Genomic DNA, 16,637 nt, shown 5'->3' with positions numbered 1-16,637 from the left:
GCACTTTACAGTTATGTCAAAATCAGTATAAGTTTTATAAATTAATACACTTTAGTTACTTTGAATTTTATTAGAAAAAAAGTAAAAGAAAACCAAACCAAAATAAAACCAATAACCGAAATGCTATAATGAAGTACATGTTATTGATTTATTTCCTTACCTTATTTATTATATTCTCAAGTAATATTATGTGAGTCTTTATCAAAAACGATTTTATAATTGATTCGAATAGAGGCACAAAATACGATGGGCAGTATCGACGCAAGCTGGGCGCTCGGTATAATCGCGGGAGCGGTGGGCACGCTGGCGGCGGTCGCGGTGATCGCGCTGTTGGCGAGGAAGCGGCAGCACCGGCCGCTGCACTATGAAGGTATCGTCTCACACTCTCTGTACCTAAATAAAAGACAAGGGCTTTTAATGATATTATTATGATACTATTACTTTAATGATTTCGAATTTCGATTTTGTATGTATTATAGGTTACTTCGCTTTTTAGCGATAAGACCGCCCTTTGTACCTAATGAATATATTGTCAATATTTTTTTTTCTTTCTTTGATATATATTATTTCTGTTTTTGGTGTACAATAAAGTGTATTATTATTATTACTTGTTGTGTAAGGTTGTCGGGTACTAAACATAATTATAGTCAAATTGTTTTTAGTCTAATTTGGGTATAGTAACTGTTACTTGAATAAAGTCACAAAAATGCAGGTTTTATGATTAAGACTTCTTGATTTTGCTTCCTGTTCGTACAGTACTGATAACTTAAGCGAAAGCGCAAATTCAATAGTAAGCAAAGGCTAGTTAGCTATTCATGCAATAAAATGCAGTAGCTTAAATTTTCATTAAATTTTATATAAAAGAGACAGTAGGTACCATTATCATAATAAAACTTCTTTTTATTTAAAATAATGTTAATTTTCATATCGATGCCGAAAAACAAAACAATCATTATACAGAGTACAATACAGTTTTTTTGGAAGCATTAAATTTAAAAAAAAATACCAAACCATTTCGAACAGTAATTTGTCGTAGCAAAGGTTTTTGCGATTAAACGGAAGGACATACGTTATTCTTTCATCGCGTGTAGAATACCTATACGTTAACTTGCAAATGGCTCAAGTTTGAATTTTTATGACACCATTATCACCACCTACAGTGACTAAGCAATTTATATACAAATAATGCGACCGTCGCCTCTGTAATTAGAAAATTATACTACAATCAAAGTTGAAGCTTAAATTAGTTTAAATAGCGCTTTGTGTTTTGTTGGCTAAGAAAATTGTTTACAATAGTCAGAGCTTTGAAAGGTTTTTAATTGTTTTAATGTGGAAAGTTAGATGAGACAGTGTTACTAGTTAAATTGACATTAGTTAATTTTTTATAGTTTTTGATACTCACTCACATTCAATTTAGATGATCGAAAGTATGTGTGACTGTTAAATAAATATTATTGTGAATTTTCATAACTTACATTTTATAAAGTTATTTAAATAAGTCATAATTAAAATAAGTTCAAACTGGCGCAATATCTCTAGAGACAACCACGTTCAAGGCCACATAGAAAACAATATTTATTTTAGTTTCAACTGTTTAAGATTTCATAAGCAAATATTATAATATTAACACTAGCTGCAAACGTTGTTTCGTAATATATGTTATTAACCCCCTTAATCCCTATCCTTATAACTTAAGGGTATGAAAAATAGATGTTGGCTGATTCTCAGACCTACCCAATATGCACACAAAATTTTATAAAAATCAGTACAGCGGTTTAGGAGGAGAATGGTAGCTAACATTGTGACACGAGAATTTTATATATAAGATTTACTAAAAAGATACTGAGATATCTTTCAGTTGTAATATAACTAACTTAACTTACCTACAACTAATCTTTTCTACTAACGTTCGACATTTCCACTTCGTACATGTTTCACTTAAGTTGGAAAAGGTTTTCGTCCGCCAAGCACTCAAGTATCTACAGAGACGTCTCCTCCATTCTCGAAATGACAGTTATTTATTTTTAAAGTACTAAAAACAATTTACCTTGATTCTTAACGTTACTAAACTTATTTATCTGATCCTTGGATTTTGAGGAGAATTTTGATCGACGATTCTGCTAAAGCTAAATTAGAAAGTGGAAATTACGAAAAGAAGATATTATTCAATGTTACTCAAAATTCGGTACGGTAAATCCGGATTAAAACTTGAATCTTTCCTGAGATGAAGATGACTTTTAAATCGTATCGTAAATAAAACAAGCCACTAAGCTGATCACGGTTATCCGAAAGGTTTTTGTTAACATTTCAAAAATAGGTTTTTGGTGCACAAATCAAACAATTCTGTTTCATGTTTTTATGCGTTTTTTTTGGCACGCGTAAAAAAAAATAGAGCTTTTAGTGTTTTGGTTTTTAGGATAAACGAAGCGAGTCTTCCATTAGATCACACTGCTGCTGTTGATTCTCGTGTTTTTTTAAATATTTTAAATAGTGTAACATAAGTATATTATCAAATTAATTGAATACATACATACATTTCCGTGGTCTGGGTGTTTGTGCAGTCCTTGTGGGTCTCCCCACCGTGCCTCGGAGAGCCCGTTAAGCCGTCGGTCCCGGTTGTTATCATGTACACCTGATAGCGATCGTTACTCATAGTAGGGAATATATCCGCCAACCCGCATTGGAGCAGCGTGATGGATTAAGCTCTGATCCTTCTCCTACATGGGGAAAGAGGCCTATGCCCAGTAGTGGGATATTACAGGCTGAAGCGTAATTGAATACAGGAGATTTAAATTGAAAGTTGTTACTAATCGCATATATTTAAAATATGGAGTAGCCCGTTTAAGTAAATACCTTAATCATGCAGAAGACCATTGCTAAATGATGCTGCTCACAAGTAGCGGTATGTTCCTGTGGTGAGTAAGGTGGGCAGAACTCCTGGGAAGAGGCTGGGTTAGGGTCGGCGACACGCTTGTAATGCTTCTAGTGTTGCAAGAGGCTACGGTAACCGCTTACCATCAGATGAACCCGGACGATTGTTTACCGACCTAATCGTATAAAAAAAAAAACAGTTATAATAATCGAAAAATAGTTGTTTTTACTTGAATCGTTGTATAATTATTTTAATATATTTAAAACTATGTTAACCTACTTTCTTTTGTATTTGTACCAATAATATATTTCAAGACTTAAGGAGCCTTACGAATATTTGAGTGTTATTAGCCTAAATTTTACTATAACTGAATTTTTAACTTCAATATGTTAACCTAGAAACTTGGCCTCATTCGCATGCCCGACATAAAAAAAAACGACTTGATACAACATACTACATTAGAAAACACCGTTTAGTTGAAAAAGTAAATTGCTACTAGCGTTGCAAAGAAATACCGTAAAGTATAAAGGCAGATTCCGAGCGTGCGTCGAACTTTCGAACACTTTAGTAAGTCGCGAAACGATTTCACTGCATTTCAAATGTGATTTACGTCCTTTTATATCTGAACAGATATTGCGGATGTATCGTCAGTCTTAGCGGCGTTTTTATTAAGTTTTCACTCCTACGAGACCGCAAAAATGAATATCGTATTCGGATTCAGATATTCAAAGTGCAGTATTAAATTTCAAGTTATAATAGATAAAATTTCATCGTTTCACTGGGTGCTATTGTGTTTCGGGGATACGGTTGATTGGTTTTGAATTTCATTCGAATAGTCTTGGTAGTTATGATTTTAAAAATTTGGCTAGCCAACGTCCACTTCCATGCGTAGAAAAGGAAAAAATGAAATTTAGGGACTCGCATTCGTTGATAAAGGTTATGATAGAAATTATGGTTAAAGAGAAAGCTTCAATTATCAGATTGGTTTTATATTTTGTTCATATATTTAGGTTACAAAATAAGGTGACTTTTCATGTTTTTATGGTTCAAATTCATAAGTATCGTATTTTTATATTTTACGGTCACCATGCTACTAAAAATCTATCAAAATAAAATAATTAATCAGAATAAGTTGATTTTTAGGAAAGTATACTAAATACTCGTAAATGCTTAGGCGTTATTATTTAAAATATAGATGATATTTATGTTATATTTTTATTCAATTAAATTAATTACATTTTATTTTATTATCATATCCGATTATTAATTACCTTTTGTACCAGGGTATGCCAGGATATGTTGTCGAAAATCAGACTAAATGTAACTTGGCGTGTCAGACAGCTATCTTGTTGTATCGACACGAAATATTGATAACGTTTTGTCATTTCTCGGTGTTATCGAAACATGAATAATAAATATTATACGTCTGTAATTTGGTTTTCGTATCGCCATTTTAAACATATTTAGGATGGCACGAAGGCAAGATTCGTGGATTAATTTATTTATTTCGCACATGAATGAACTTTTCTATGGCTATTTTATATAATATTTTTAATCACAAATTATAAAATAAAATAAATTTTGTAATAGCTACAAAAATTTAAGTAACTACTATTACTAAATCAATTACCGTATTCTCGAATAGATAAATTATAAGTCTTTTCGGATTTTCTAGAAAAAAGTTGGAACAATATCTTGTTGCTTGTTTCGTATTGTTTATAACTGGTTAGTTTTGTTATCATGAAAAGGTGACATTTAAAAATGAAATTAAAAGTAAAAAAGCAGTTTCCCGCCACTTTGTTTTTCTGTCCGCCGAAATGGGTGAACCCACGAAGATATTCGTTACAATTTAAAGTTTTACTTTAAAAAAGGGACTGCTAGAATGCAATGCCAGTAACAGTAGCACAAAATTCGGTTAACGTTTTCAGTCAGGAAATTTTGATATCAATGTGGTCAATGGTCGGTCAAGCTGCACAGATTATCACGAAACCCGGGTTAACGTAGTAATGTGATGTTGAGTGTATAGTGTGATTGGAAGGGCATCATTTATTATGAACTTTTACCGCCAGGCAAAACAACATACGTTGTCTGAACGACTGAATTTTATTTATGTCAAACGTCTGAATTTTTGTTGAGTAGCTAAAGCCACTCAACAAACATTCAGATAGTTTGACTGGGAAGTCTTAATGCATCTACCACATAGCCCCAATCTTGCATTCTCAGATTTTCATTTATTTCGGTCTCTTTAGAATTCTTTAGGTAGTGTAAAGTTAACATCAAAAGAGGACTATCAAAACTACTTGTCGCGGTTTTTTTTTAATAGGTCAATTTCTACATCAATGGAATGCTATCACTACCTACGTGATGGCGGTAAATTATAGAACCAAATGGTGCATATAATTAATGCAAATAAATTTTTTAAACTCTTACCTTGAATTTCTGTATAAAATAGGACCAAACTTTTTCCCCTGCTTAAAAAAGTATGTTAAGAGTTTTAACTTTTTATGTTTTGCGTCCAATCTTATTTTCGTTTAGTATCATGTGATTTTTCAATATTACTTATCGAAATGGTCATGTTTAGAAATTTCGATTGTTTGTGATGACCTGCGATTTGTTTTCTCAAGTATGAGGTTAACTTACTACTTTCAAGAGGAGTTTTGTTTGTTATGTAATCTTCATTACGAATCGGTGGTAGCTTAACTTTTACAAAAATAATAATTTATTTTTAAAGTTTAAATTTGTAAAATGACGATTCAAAAGTGCTCTTGGGGCCTATTTGAATAAAGCTGTTTTTGATTTTGATTGTGTACTACTTATACTATTTGTAATGTGATCCAAAAAAAATCATATCTTTGACTGATAATAGATCTTAAGAAAAATAGCCATATTATACATTCATAAAAACTATACTAAGTTATTACATAGAAAATAACTATTGCCTTAAAATAAATGACACCAAAGTTCTAAGATATGTATAATACCAATTCACATCAAAGCTCGGAGAATTTAGGCCTCATGTTTCTTGTTATAGAGGAATATTTGCAAAGTGACTGATTGTTACGTCATAATATAGATTAGAATAGATGTCTCAAAATATTGTATTATTTTGATGTGGACTTAAACACACATTACAGATAAACATTGTATGGTGATAGCCGATTAGAATTTTATGGAAACTTCTTCTTCTCACCATAAGTAGGATTTATCTGTGGAATGATCGATCTGATAGAAATTATAACCCATCTCAATAAAGCTTCTTAATTTTAAAACAATTTCTCAAATCTATCTAGATCTAGATGAGATTATTCAAACAAACATATATAAAGACATCCATTTTCTGAAGCGGAAGTAGACCATAATCTAAGCAAACAATTTAAACTAGGAACAATATTTTGAGACAACTAATATGGCAACTTACATAGTGCAATAAATATAAAGTTTTAGCCGTAATACCAAACTGGCTTCCAAACTATTCGAAATCACAATAGGTATCGGCTACAGAAGCATTCGGGTCTATTGTAAGTCATTGCTGTAATACAAATAGCTCAAAATGTATTAGAATTTCAACGAACTTTGAAAATGAAGACATAACCAGTGACATTTGAGCTGTCTACATTATTCCAACATGAAATGTCAGTGCAATTTTTCTACATTAAACAAGAATTTACAACGAGGGCACGAGAAAGGAATAAAATTTTACAGTTGATATATAAAGTGAAGATAAATAAATGAATAATATTGAAGAAGTCGTGCTCAAGTAACTATTGTTCTAAACGAGTGGTGACCAGAATCCCATTAATGCGATGTAATTGATTTTCTATCAGTGTATGAACGAAATATCTGATATCATAGTTGTTAAACTAAAACTTTAATATTTTTCCAAAGTTTCAACTTTTGCTTTTATTATGTAAAGCTTTTATTATATACACCTTGCGGTTGCGGTTAATATAAAACACATAATACTTATGTTCACTATTTTATCAAAATATTCTACTCAATTTCTTTATTTTCTACTTGATTGTATCTATACTTGGGGATTGAAAGCGGTTTTCAAAAGTTGAGATCAGGTAGCAATTTGTTAAGGTAAAAAATGATCTAAACTTATCACCACATCCAAACTTATTGTAAAACATATTGTTTATTAGAACGCGCTTAAAATAAGCGAAGTTGGTCTTAGTCTGACATTAAGATATATTTTTAGTTTGGTCAGCCAGTACTCATCATGAAATACGAGTATTACAGAGTAAGAAAATTGACGCTAGATAATAGAAGAGTAGGAGTGGAACGCGCAGAATGGCTACAAAACCTGGCTAGTAATATGACAGAGGAAGATACAAAAAGGATAAAAATGATCAGAACATTTTGTTCAACATTACATACCTACTTGTAATATTTACATCATCAAAACGTTACTTTAAATTTTTTCTTTATTTTTAGCTCCAACGCAGACCGTTAAAGCGTACAAGGGAATACATAGTTCTAACCATTCTCCTATCCAGCCGGACGACAAAAACCCAGACGTAGTGCCTCTGGGGAAAGGTGAGGGTGCTTGTTTGTTGTTATTCATATCCTAGGAGCACTTAAGAGCAACGTGAGATAATAAAATAACTATGTTACTATGTCATAGCGAAATACACTTTTTGAATTTAGCTTTCTCGCGTAGATTGTCTTTTGTTTTGCACGTCTGTTCAAAGGTATTTTTATTTTTAATAAAACGTCGTCCATTTCTCTATGGAATATATTTAAGCGAAACCAAACTTGTCTTATTTTGGTATGGTATTTAATTTTTATGTAAATACCTTTAAAATGAACACTTACCTGCATGTAAATATAAAAATTATAAGGAAAAATTAATTTTGATAAAAGTAAAAACTTAAATGCGTGTATTGCGAAATTTGCTATTTTTGATTAATTAATGTCACTTTTCTATTTAACTGACGTGTAAAGTGGATAAATAATTATTTTTTTTTTACTTGAAGTTCTTTTTCGAAATTTTTATTTTCTTTCATCCTGTTCGTACACTGAAGTAAATTAAATAGAAAGTAAATGAAGACAAAAGTGCCCATAATTATATTAAACTGAAACGAAAGTGACTTAAAAACTATACTATAATTATTCTGTGATTAAACCCAATTTACAATTATTTTAATATTTAAACTTGAATATGTAAACGTAATATCATCGTATATATTATGTATATTTCCTAAACTTTCATAGATTTCAATTGCACGCGAGATTCAGAGCGACCTCCGGAGCCTCCGCCTTATGGCGCTGTCGTGTCGCCTCCAGTGGGGTCATCTAGAAGTGTTCACAGTCTGCATGACAGATCCAACACTCCACACACGCCTAACACGCCCATATCTGATGCTCAGGTATGTATTTTTCTACAAAAAATAATTGGAAACAAAACATTTTGATTTTAGTATATCGAAACAGAAATTAGTTATAATAATAATAATAATTAAGTATGTATAGTCTTAGTAAACGTAGTTCAATAATTATAATATTTATTGATACGAGAGGCATCTCTCGTATACTCCCACAAATACTTACACATAGACAGATCGCTTACAAATAAACAGCTTTATAATAGAAAAGGCCTTTTCACTTATTTCTTTAATGATTTCATAAATAATTTTATAAGAAAAAACTAAATTCTAAATTCTATGAATTTCCACGACTTCTTAGTTCCTCGCACATTTTACTTCATACTGATTTATCGAGGAATTGGTTTTTCTCGGCTTGAAATCTGTGCTTGTGCCACAGATTGTAATACTTTTGTACTGAAATGACAATTACGCTCACTCACGCAACTTCAATAACATAAATTAAGTGCTACGTAATAGCCTCGAATGAACAAAATGGCCTTGTTTTACGTGTTCGATTACTGAACTACTAAATATATTTTGAAATAATCTTCAATTCTTTATTAATTAGAAAAAAAAAACAAAAGTCAAACATATTATTATTTTGACGTTTTTAGCAAATATAAAATACCACTCATTCATCCCTCACTCATTGGTCTTAGTCCGTCTATTGCAGACGACTTAGACAGTGTCAGACACACACTGTGTCGCCTAGGACACTCTTCAGGAAAACGCAGATTTGCCTATGCTCTGCGCACACTCTCGACCTCACTGCCTAGGCCAATAAGAACGACGAGTCGATACGTGTGTTGCCAGTTTGGCTGCAGGAGTCTTTCGCATTTTAGAGCTATGCTACAAATGCTTGACGGAGACCCCATTCTTGGTTACAAATGAAGTTTTCCTTCGCCAGGACGGTGATGATTTTGACCCAGGTTTATCCCTCGGTCGCCTTTTACGACCCTCACGGGGAGAAAGGGGGTGGTGCTATTCTACTCGGCCGACACCACACGGCACATAAATACCAATACCTCTCTTATTGGCACCTTAACTTTTTTTTCTATTTTTATTTCGTTAAGGTATCAAAAGTTCATGGATAAAATTTTAGTTTAATAGAGTTTAGTTTTAGACCTTGTAAGCTTTTTTATATCTCGTGCCTATAGCATTGAAATAATTGAACCTCATATAATATTTATTATCTTACCAAGTTATTTATAGCGTCTGTATGAAGTAAAATGTTGGTATATAATAATAATTAATTGATATCGAAAAACACTGGTAAGGCTTCTACAAATCCAAGATAACCTTACTTGTTAAAATGAAAGCTTACAGGGTATATGATATATTACAACAACATTATTAATCCGGCAATGACAGACTATTATAGGCCTTGTAATTGGGACAATAGTTGTGTAATAAGTATTGAAAAAGAGAAACACTATAAAAAATATACATGGATATTTTTTACCTTAAAAGAAACCCAAAGAAATGAGAATTTTGAATTTAAAATACAAATTTATTTTACAAACTTTGGTTTCCTCTTACTCTCTTCTTCTGTTTTCCTAGTCAGTGACAATATCGTTTCTTCGAAATTAAAGTTAATAGGCGTTTTCTGTATCTCCTTAAGCTACGTCACCAGTCATATACATTATTCATATAATTGTTCACACACACACGAGTGGAGTAAAAAAAAAATGATTATCTATATTATGATTTTTTGGCACCAAGTATCGTAATGAGCGCTAAGCGAATCTTAGTATACATAGTATACTCACACACATATCCATATATTATACAATGTTATAACACCAAGAGAAGTTTGAGAAATAAATTCAGGGTTTTTAAACCAGACTGAATCATTCAGTCTTCTTCTTCCCGCCCTTATCCCACTTATGTAGAGTCGGCACAACATGTTTTCCTCTTCCATTCCTCTCCATTATTATTCACTTCAACTCTTACTCCTTTCTCTCTCATATCTCCACTCACAGAATTTTTAATTTCTCACAGACTGAATCAAATGAAATTTAAATAAAATTCAATCACAAAATGACATTCCCCTTATAAGCACTAAGCGATTCGCTAGTACCTTCTTGATCCGTACAGCCAAAGAATGGAACTCTCTACCAGCGTCTGTGTTTCCAGAAAATTATAACCTGGGGATCTTTAAATCGCGAGTGAATAGGTTACTTCTAAGTAAGCGTGCTCCATCTTAGACCGCATTTTCACTTATCATCAGGTGAAATAGTGGTCAAACGCAAGCCTATCTTTGTATAAAAAAAAAAATCACCCAGTCTTCATATTAAAGTCTAATGTTTTTATTTCTTTCTTAGAGCATAGGTACACTAGCGGAAGATAGACGGAGCGTCACGAGCGGGACTTTGTCGAGGAGAAGAGAAGTCGTGACGACAAGGACGCCGCTACTGGCGAACGCGCGGGAGAGTTGCGTGTAGACTGTACGTGTGTATATCGCTTATATCGAGGGAAACTATTGTACACGATATATTGATGTTCTTCGGGATTTCCGATAGTATTATCCTATTCATGATTTCATTGTACATGTTAAAACTAATGAAAATGTGTAATTAGTATGGACTTGAAAAAAATTTTGAAATTTTTTTTAAGCAAATAATTGAATTGTGGCCAAGAGTTCTCAAAAGGATTGCTTTTTAAATTTATATATTTTGCAATTACTTTATAATAATTGTGTTGTTATAATATTTTTTGTATTATTTAATAACTATATAATGAAACGTATTTCGTATTTTGAGAGTATCTGACTCAAAAAAAGGTCTTAAGGTCTAGCAATTTATTAATAGAACGATTACGAATCTCAGTAACCCGCCTAATGACACGAACAAATCCTTTGTTGGAAATTGTATAGCATTGATAAGAATCTCGTTCTATAAAACTTTATACGAGTAAATTAAATTTCGTCATATCTTTCACTTCATCGAATTACACAAAAGAAAATTCGGGAAGCATAAGATTACATAGAAAAGTTCTGTTGTAATTTTTTTTTTTCTTTTATTATCCTTCGTAAATTAATATCCTGAAGAATGAGACTTGACGTAGGGTTGATTAAATCTACCGCAAAAATTTATAATTAAAGGTCAGAGAAAAAATGCATCTATAACTTCTGCTCTGAAAACTTTTAATCTAATTTTAACGCTACGGAACTTTTCCGACGTATTTTAGTCGGATAGTTGGAAATTGTAAAACAGTTGCTCAAAGCGTCTGTAATTCTTTGAGCAATAAAGAAAAGTCTCGCTCACAAAGCGAGGACGTACAGCGCCATTTTGGATTCAAACAACAAATAATAAAACATTGAAGAAAATGCACACATGCGATATAAATTTTTATTTCATAACGAGAACGTTGACAACTTTTTTTTTTGTTCTAATAATCAATGGCCAACATTAAAAGAACTTTTTATTTCAGCTTCAAAGTAAAACTAAACAAAATAAAACGTTCAGCGTTCAAGTGGATGTATGTAAGCGCAGTTTTAAAATTAAAATAGTAATTATGTTTTCATAGGGTAATAAAATCAACATAAATAAAAACTGAGAAACAAGTTTAAATATATATTTTTCCTTGCTTAGAAAATTGTAGCTAGTTTATGTTGAGATAAAATATTTAAATATAAATATTTTATATAATATATATAACTGGAAAAATAAAATATTTCTTGTATTTTTAGTTTAACTATATTCGTTTAATTCAAAAATATTTTTTTTATTAAAAATTTCATTAAAATTAGAAATATTTTTTATGAAATCGGATATTTAATAAAACGTTAAAAATTTATAAATTATAATATACGTGGTAATTCTGTCTAATTTTTTTCTTTTTTGTTTTATTTAGTGAATGTCGAATACATCTAGAAACTTATGTCGTTATCCAAATATATTTTTTCTTAATTAAATTACTTTTACTCAGAATCATTTAAAAGCATTTATTTTTATAATTTAAATTCAGTAATTAAACCACTTGACCAGCGCTTGAGATTATTTATGTTCGTTCCGGTAGCTTTGCAAAAATAATTTTAAGCGCTTTCATTTCTCCCTGTTTTATTTTTCAAAGTTTCTGGAAATTTTGTGAGTGGTAATGAAGGCTTTGAGTTCTTTCTTCGTCTGTAATTTGACCGTTCATCTTCATCATCATTGTCTCTATTATTTGCTTTAAAACTTTCTTTTGGTTTTAGATTAGACAAATAAAAAAAAATTACTACACTTTGCAGTTTACTTATTTTTTTACTAAGCTTTTATTATTAAGTAAAAAAAATGCAAATCAAAAAATAAATTATTTGATTTAAATATATTTTAAGAGTACCTTTGAATCGTTACTTTATAAAAAAAAAAACATATTATAAAGGTAGTCTGAAACTGTAAATGGATTTAGAATGTAGTTTTGACTCAAAAGAACCGACGGGAAACTCTAAAGTTAGTCTTTTAAGACTTCATTTCGGATGTACTCGTAAGCCAGCGTCAAACCTGCGCGTCTTTGTCATTTGTATAATATGGTGAACATCACGAGTATTAATTCAAAACAAGATTATACATTTAAATAATCTCCTATTCATTCACAAAATACAGACAGTTGGTTTAGTTTCGCTTCGATACAATTAATCTAAAAGTATCAAGAATGCAAGCATCGTGGACATCGCACGTCGAGCGGTGCTTGAAACTTGAATAAAACATGCTGCCGGCGTCGCATTGACGCGTCGTAGTACAACGTGATAATAGAAAGGTTGCACAAAAATGTAAGCTGAATTTATTTTAGGTGACAAAAGAACTTTGTTTTAAATTGTAACATTTTGTTGACTTGAGTTTTTGTGTGTGAAAAGGAAAGTCCGAAATAATTTAATACGAAATCATACATATCAATTTAGTGTAATATATATTTTTAACTTTTTTAAAATATAACAAAAGGTGTTATGACATGAATTTCGTTACATTATTTTTTCGTAAAAGGAAAACAAGAATATCGAAAATAAACTTTGTGTTAAAACATAGTTTAAAAATATATAGAACAGTTAGGTATTACTGCGGAAAACTTTCATTAAGTGGTGCCGAGGTCGTGAATAAAACAAGAAGCAGGCTTCATATTGGCGCCGCACCGACAACTGCATAAAACCTTCCACGATCAAAGCACCTAAAATTGTTTCGTTAATTAAAAAAAAATACATAGATACAGATATATTTTACAAACTTCATTTTATAACATGAAAGGCTTTTAAAGTGTAATAAAATACAACAGCAAATAGAATCGATGTTTGTATATAGAGCGTTTGTTTTTGCACAGAAACTGTTTGTTTTGTGTATTTAACCAACTGTAGCTAGTGTAGTTATTCTACAGGCTGACTTATCACATTGCTTTTTTATATTATTTTTGATCATTATTATGAAATTTCTAATTACCACTAAATAATTCACACACATTAAACCACACAGTCATAATCATATCATTCGAAATTTATTAACTTTAAAAAAATTAAAGTGTCGCACAACATTAAAATATTTGTTGCAAAGTTCTTTGTCTTTTTGAGAATACAGTTAAGATTTCAAGGCACTGTGATGTCTGTACAAGCTCAATTATATCTTAAACAGAGCACCTTGAATATAAAGTGTTAAAGGTTCAATTGTATTTACGACCATGCGACATCATAATGATTTTATTATTACTGTTTAATTTTCACTATAAATATGGCATTATAATAGGTAATTTGATACATATTTATAGCTTTTGATTTTTGTTTTTTTTTTTTATGATAACATCCGAAAAATGATCAGGAAAGTTTTTTATGTGAATGGAATCGTAACTTAAATTTATTTCTGGTTTACATGATTAAGGGCTAAATACGCTAGTAAATGGGTTATTTTAGCTTTACAAAACGTTGCTATATAATATAAATCACCTGTATTATTATTTTTGTAACTGACATTATTTTGACTTTCGTTAAGTGTGTATATCACCTTATGACGAAATAAATTTTTTCATTTCAATTCATTTAATTTTACTTAATTTCATTTTATAGTTGTTACTTATCAAAAAGCATGTGCAACGACATATATCAACTGAGATGGGTGTATGAGTGCAGTCATTAATTTCAAATTAATTAAGATTCGAATTAATTAAGATTTAATAAGAAAATATGTGAATTCTAATTATAGAGAATAAAAGCAGACAAAACATTCCTTTCTATCTCTTCAATTTTACAATACAAATATCACAACATAAATTAAATAAAAATTGTTAAAACAACCCACAATACTCTCCAAAAAAAAAAAAACTACGTCATCATATTGCAATCATGCCTAGTTTTTGTTATAACATTTTATTTTTTAATAAATTCAACGATGCATCAAAACATGATATTGCTATTATATCGAAGAAATGTATTTGATCGCAGTATTTTCATCGTATTGATTGCATTGTACCAGGTCTAAATATGCTACGTGCATTTTGAGCTCCGAACTTAATTATTTCATCTATGCAATTTTGAGTCTAATGAGCTCCGTTCTCTGCTCTCGTTTCTGGTGTACAGGCAATTGTTACGTGCACGTGATTTTTTTTATTAAATATAAAAAGATGACTGTATAACCGAGTCGAGGACATTTTGCAATTGCGGTATAAAAAAACTGTATTTAGGTCACATTTATTGTGATAAATAGTTATGATAAACATATATTCGCGATCGTTTGCTCAAACGTTAGATGACTAAAAAACATACATGCATATACGTCTGTACGTAAATTAGTGTAATCGTAATCATCAATCGTAAACAAATGTAAATATTGCACCCAGATGAGACAGAAATAGCGTTCAAAACACAAATGTACCTACATATAAAGCAAACAATGGATAGCAAATCTCTTACCAACCACGGACGGACCAGTCCATTTTTAATAAAATTAAATTATACTAAAGAAATTGTTTATTCAAAACATTAATATCGGGAATTAATATTTCGTAGGTTGGTTATTTAAGATGGCTATCATCTATAAATATCACGCATAACGAAAATCATGATTTAAACAAAAATTCTTGTTTGGAATTTTTCCTTTGAAACAAAGTTCGCTTATAAATTATTATCCTTTAACCTCTATTCTTTTTTCTCTTTTAACGCTTTTGATTACATTATTTGTTCATTACTTAAGTCGTGCTAACTCTCACCTAATCTTAACTAAGGAATCATAATTCATAATATATATTATGTTACTTCCATGTACCATATACCATACACTTATCGTTGTTTTAGGACGTATTATATGTATAAATTAATTAATTTATCATTATAAAAAAAAAAAACGAGTATGTTTTAGAACAGGCGACTGAAGTAAAACTTTTTTAGCTCCATTTAACTTATATCTTCCTCTCAATTTCCGTTCGCCTCGCCCGATCACACGTTTCGTAACGCTCTCGCCGCGCATTCACCAGCTTACTCCTTGGGGAGTCAAGCGTACGTAAAGAAGTTTTACTTCAGTAAAAATTTGGCAATGAAAATATGTTTCCGATAGTATTATGTATAAATGTGTGACGTGTACGATGTTTCCTTCAGTATAGGCTCATGTAAAATATAATAAAATGTTTCTAATAATAGAAATAAATAATGAAAGATATTTTTGTTCCTTGAAAATATATGTAATAATCAAACTTTACCCTGTAAATAAGTCAATGCTCACATTTTAAATATTGTAAGCGCATATTGAATGAAGAAGTATTTAAGTTTTTTATATTGTTTTGTATAACATTTTAAGCCGACAATAGTAATGTTTTTGAGAAGGAAAAAAAAACTGATGTAACTTATATGTAACTAATTATTGACTTTATTTATTATTATAATCATAATCGAATTATAGAAAATATTGATCAATGGCCTAATTCTTGGGTCTTTTTGAAATTGTTTCAAATGAAACAGAGACAATAAGTAAAAAGCGTAGAAAATAATAAATAAATTATTTGTTCGAGTTATATTTACTTCCATAATATTAAAAAATATATATACATATCTCTGTATCTCCTTTAATAGGCGTCTTTAAAATTAACAAAATTTAATGACTAAATATTATAATATAAACTTTTTTCTACAAACCCTTTTTAACACCATACATTGTTAGAAAATTATATTTATTGCACTAACGTGTAATTGTATAGTAATTATGATTATATGAAAAAATGAATTCACTGTGATGCTATGAAATTTATAACATTTAAGGTTAACTCAAATATTATGAATAGATGTAAATAATATAATTAATGTTGTCTTAATGTTGACTTTAAGGTACATATATATATGATTATGACACTTGCCGTTTTCTTATACATAAATTAATGTGAATAGAATAATTCTATATGTAAATGAATATAAGTATTTAAAAAAAGTAATTAAGTGAAGTTTAAAA

At 30.4% G+C, this 16,637-nt stretch overlaps 1 protein-coding gene across 1 annotated transcript in view; it reads left to right on the top strand.

The window, feature by feature from the left end:
• LOC123670152 (nephrin-like) overlaps nucleotides 1-10,685 on the top strand; it is a 151,077-nt gene extending 140,392 nt beyond the window's left edge. Inside the window, exons 13-16 of the mRNA XM_045603660.1 lie at nucleotides 233-370; nucleotides 7,310-7,411; nucleotides 8,090-8,244; nucleotides 10,566-10,685. Of these exons, the coding sequence (XP_045459616.1) occupies nucleotides 233-370; nucleotides 7,310-7,411; nucleotides 8,090-8,244; nucleotides 10,566-10,685 (515 nt within the window). The remainder of the gene's footprint in view (nucleotides 1-232; nucleotides 371-7,309; nucleotides 7,412-8,089; nucleotides 8,245-10,565) is intronic.
• The last annotated feature ends 5,952 nt before the right edge of the window (nucleotides 10,686-16,637 follow it).

The sequence above is a fragment of the Melitaea cinxia genome, chromosome 4 (assembly GCF_905220565.1).
Source record: "Melitaea cinxia chromosome 4, ilMelCinx1.1, whole genome shotgun sequence".
NCBI classification, from domain to species: domain Eukaryota; kingdom Metazoa; phylum Arthropoda; class Insecta; order Lepidoptera; family Nymphalidae; genus Melitaea; species Melitaea cinxia.
This window is presented reverse-complemented; position numbering and strand designations above follow the sequence as displayed.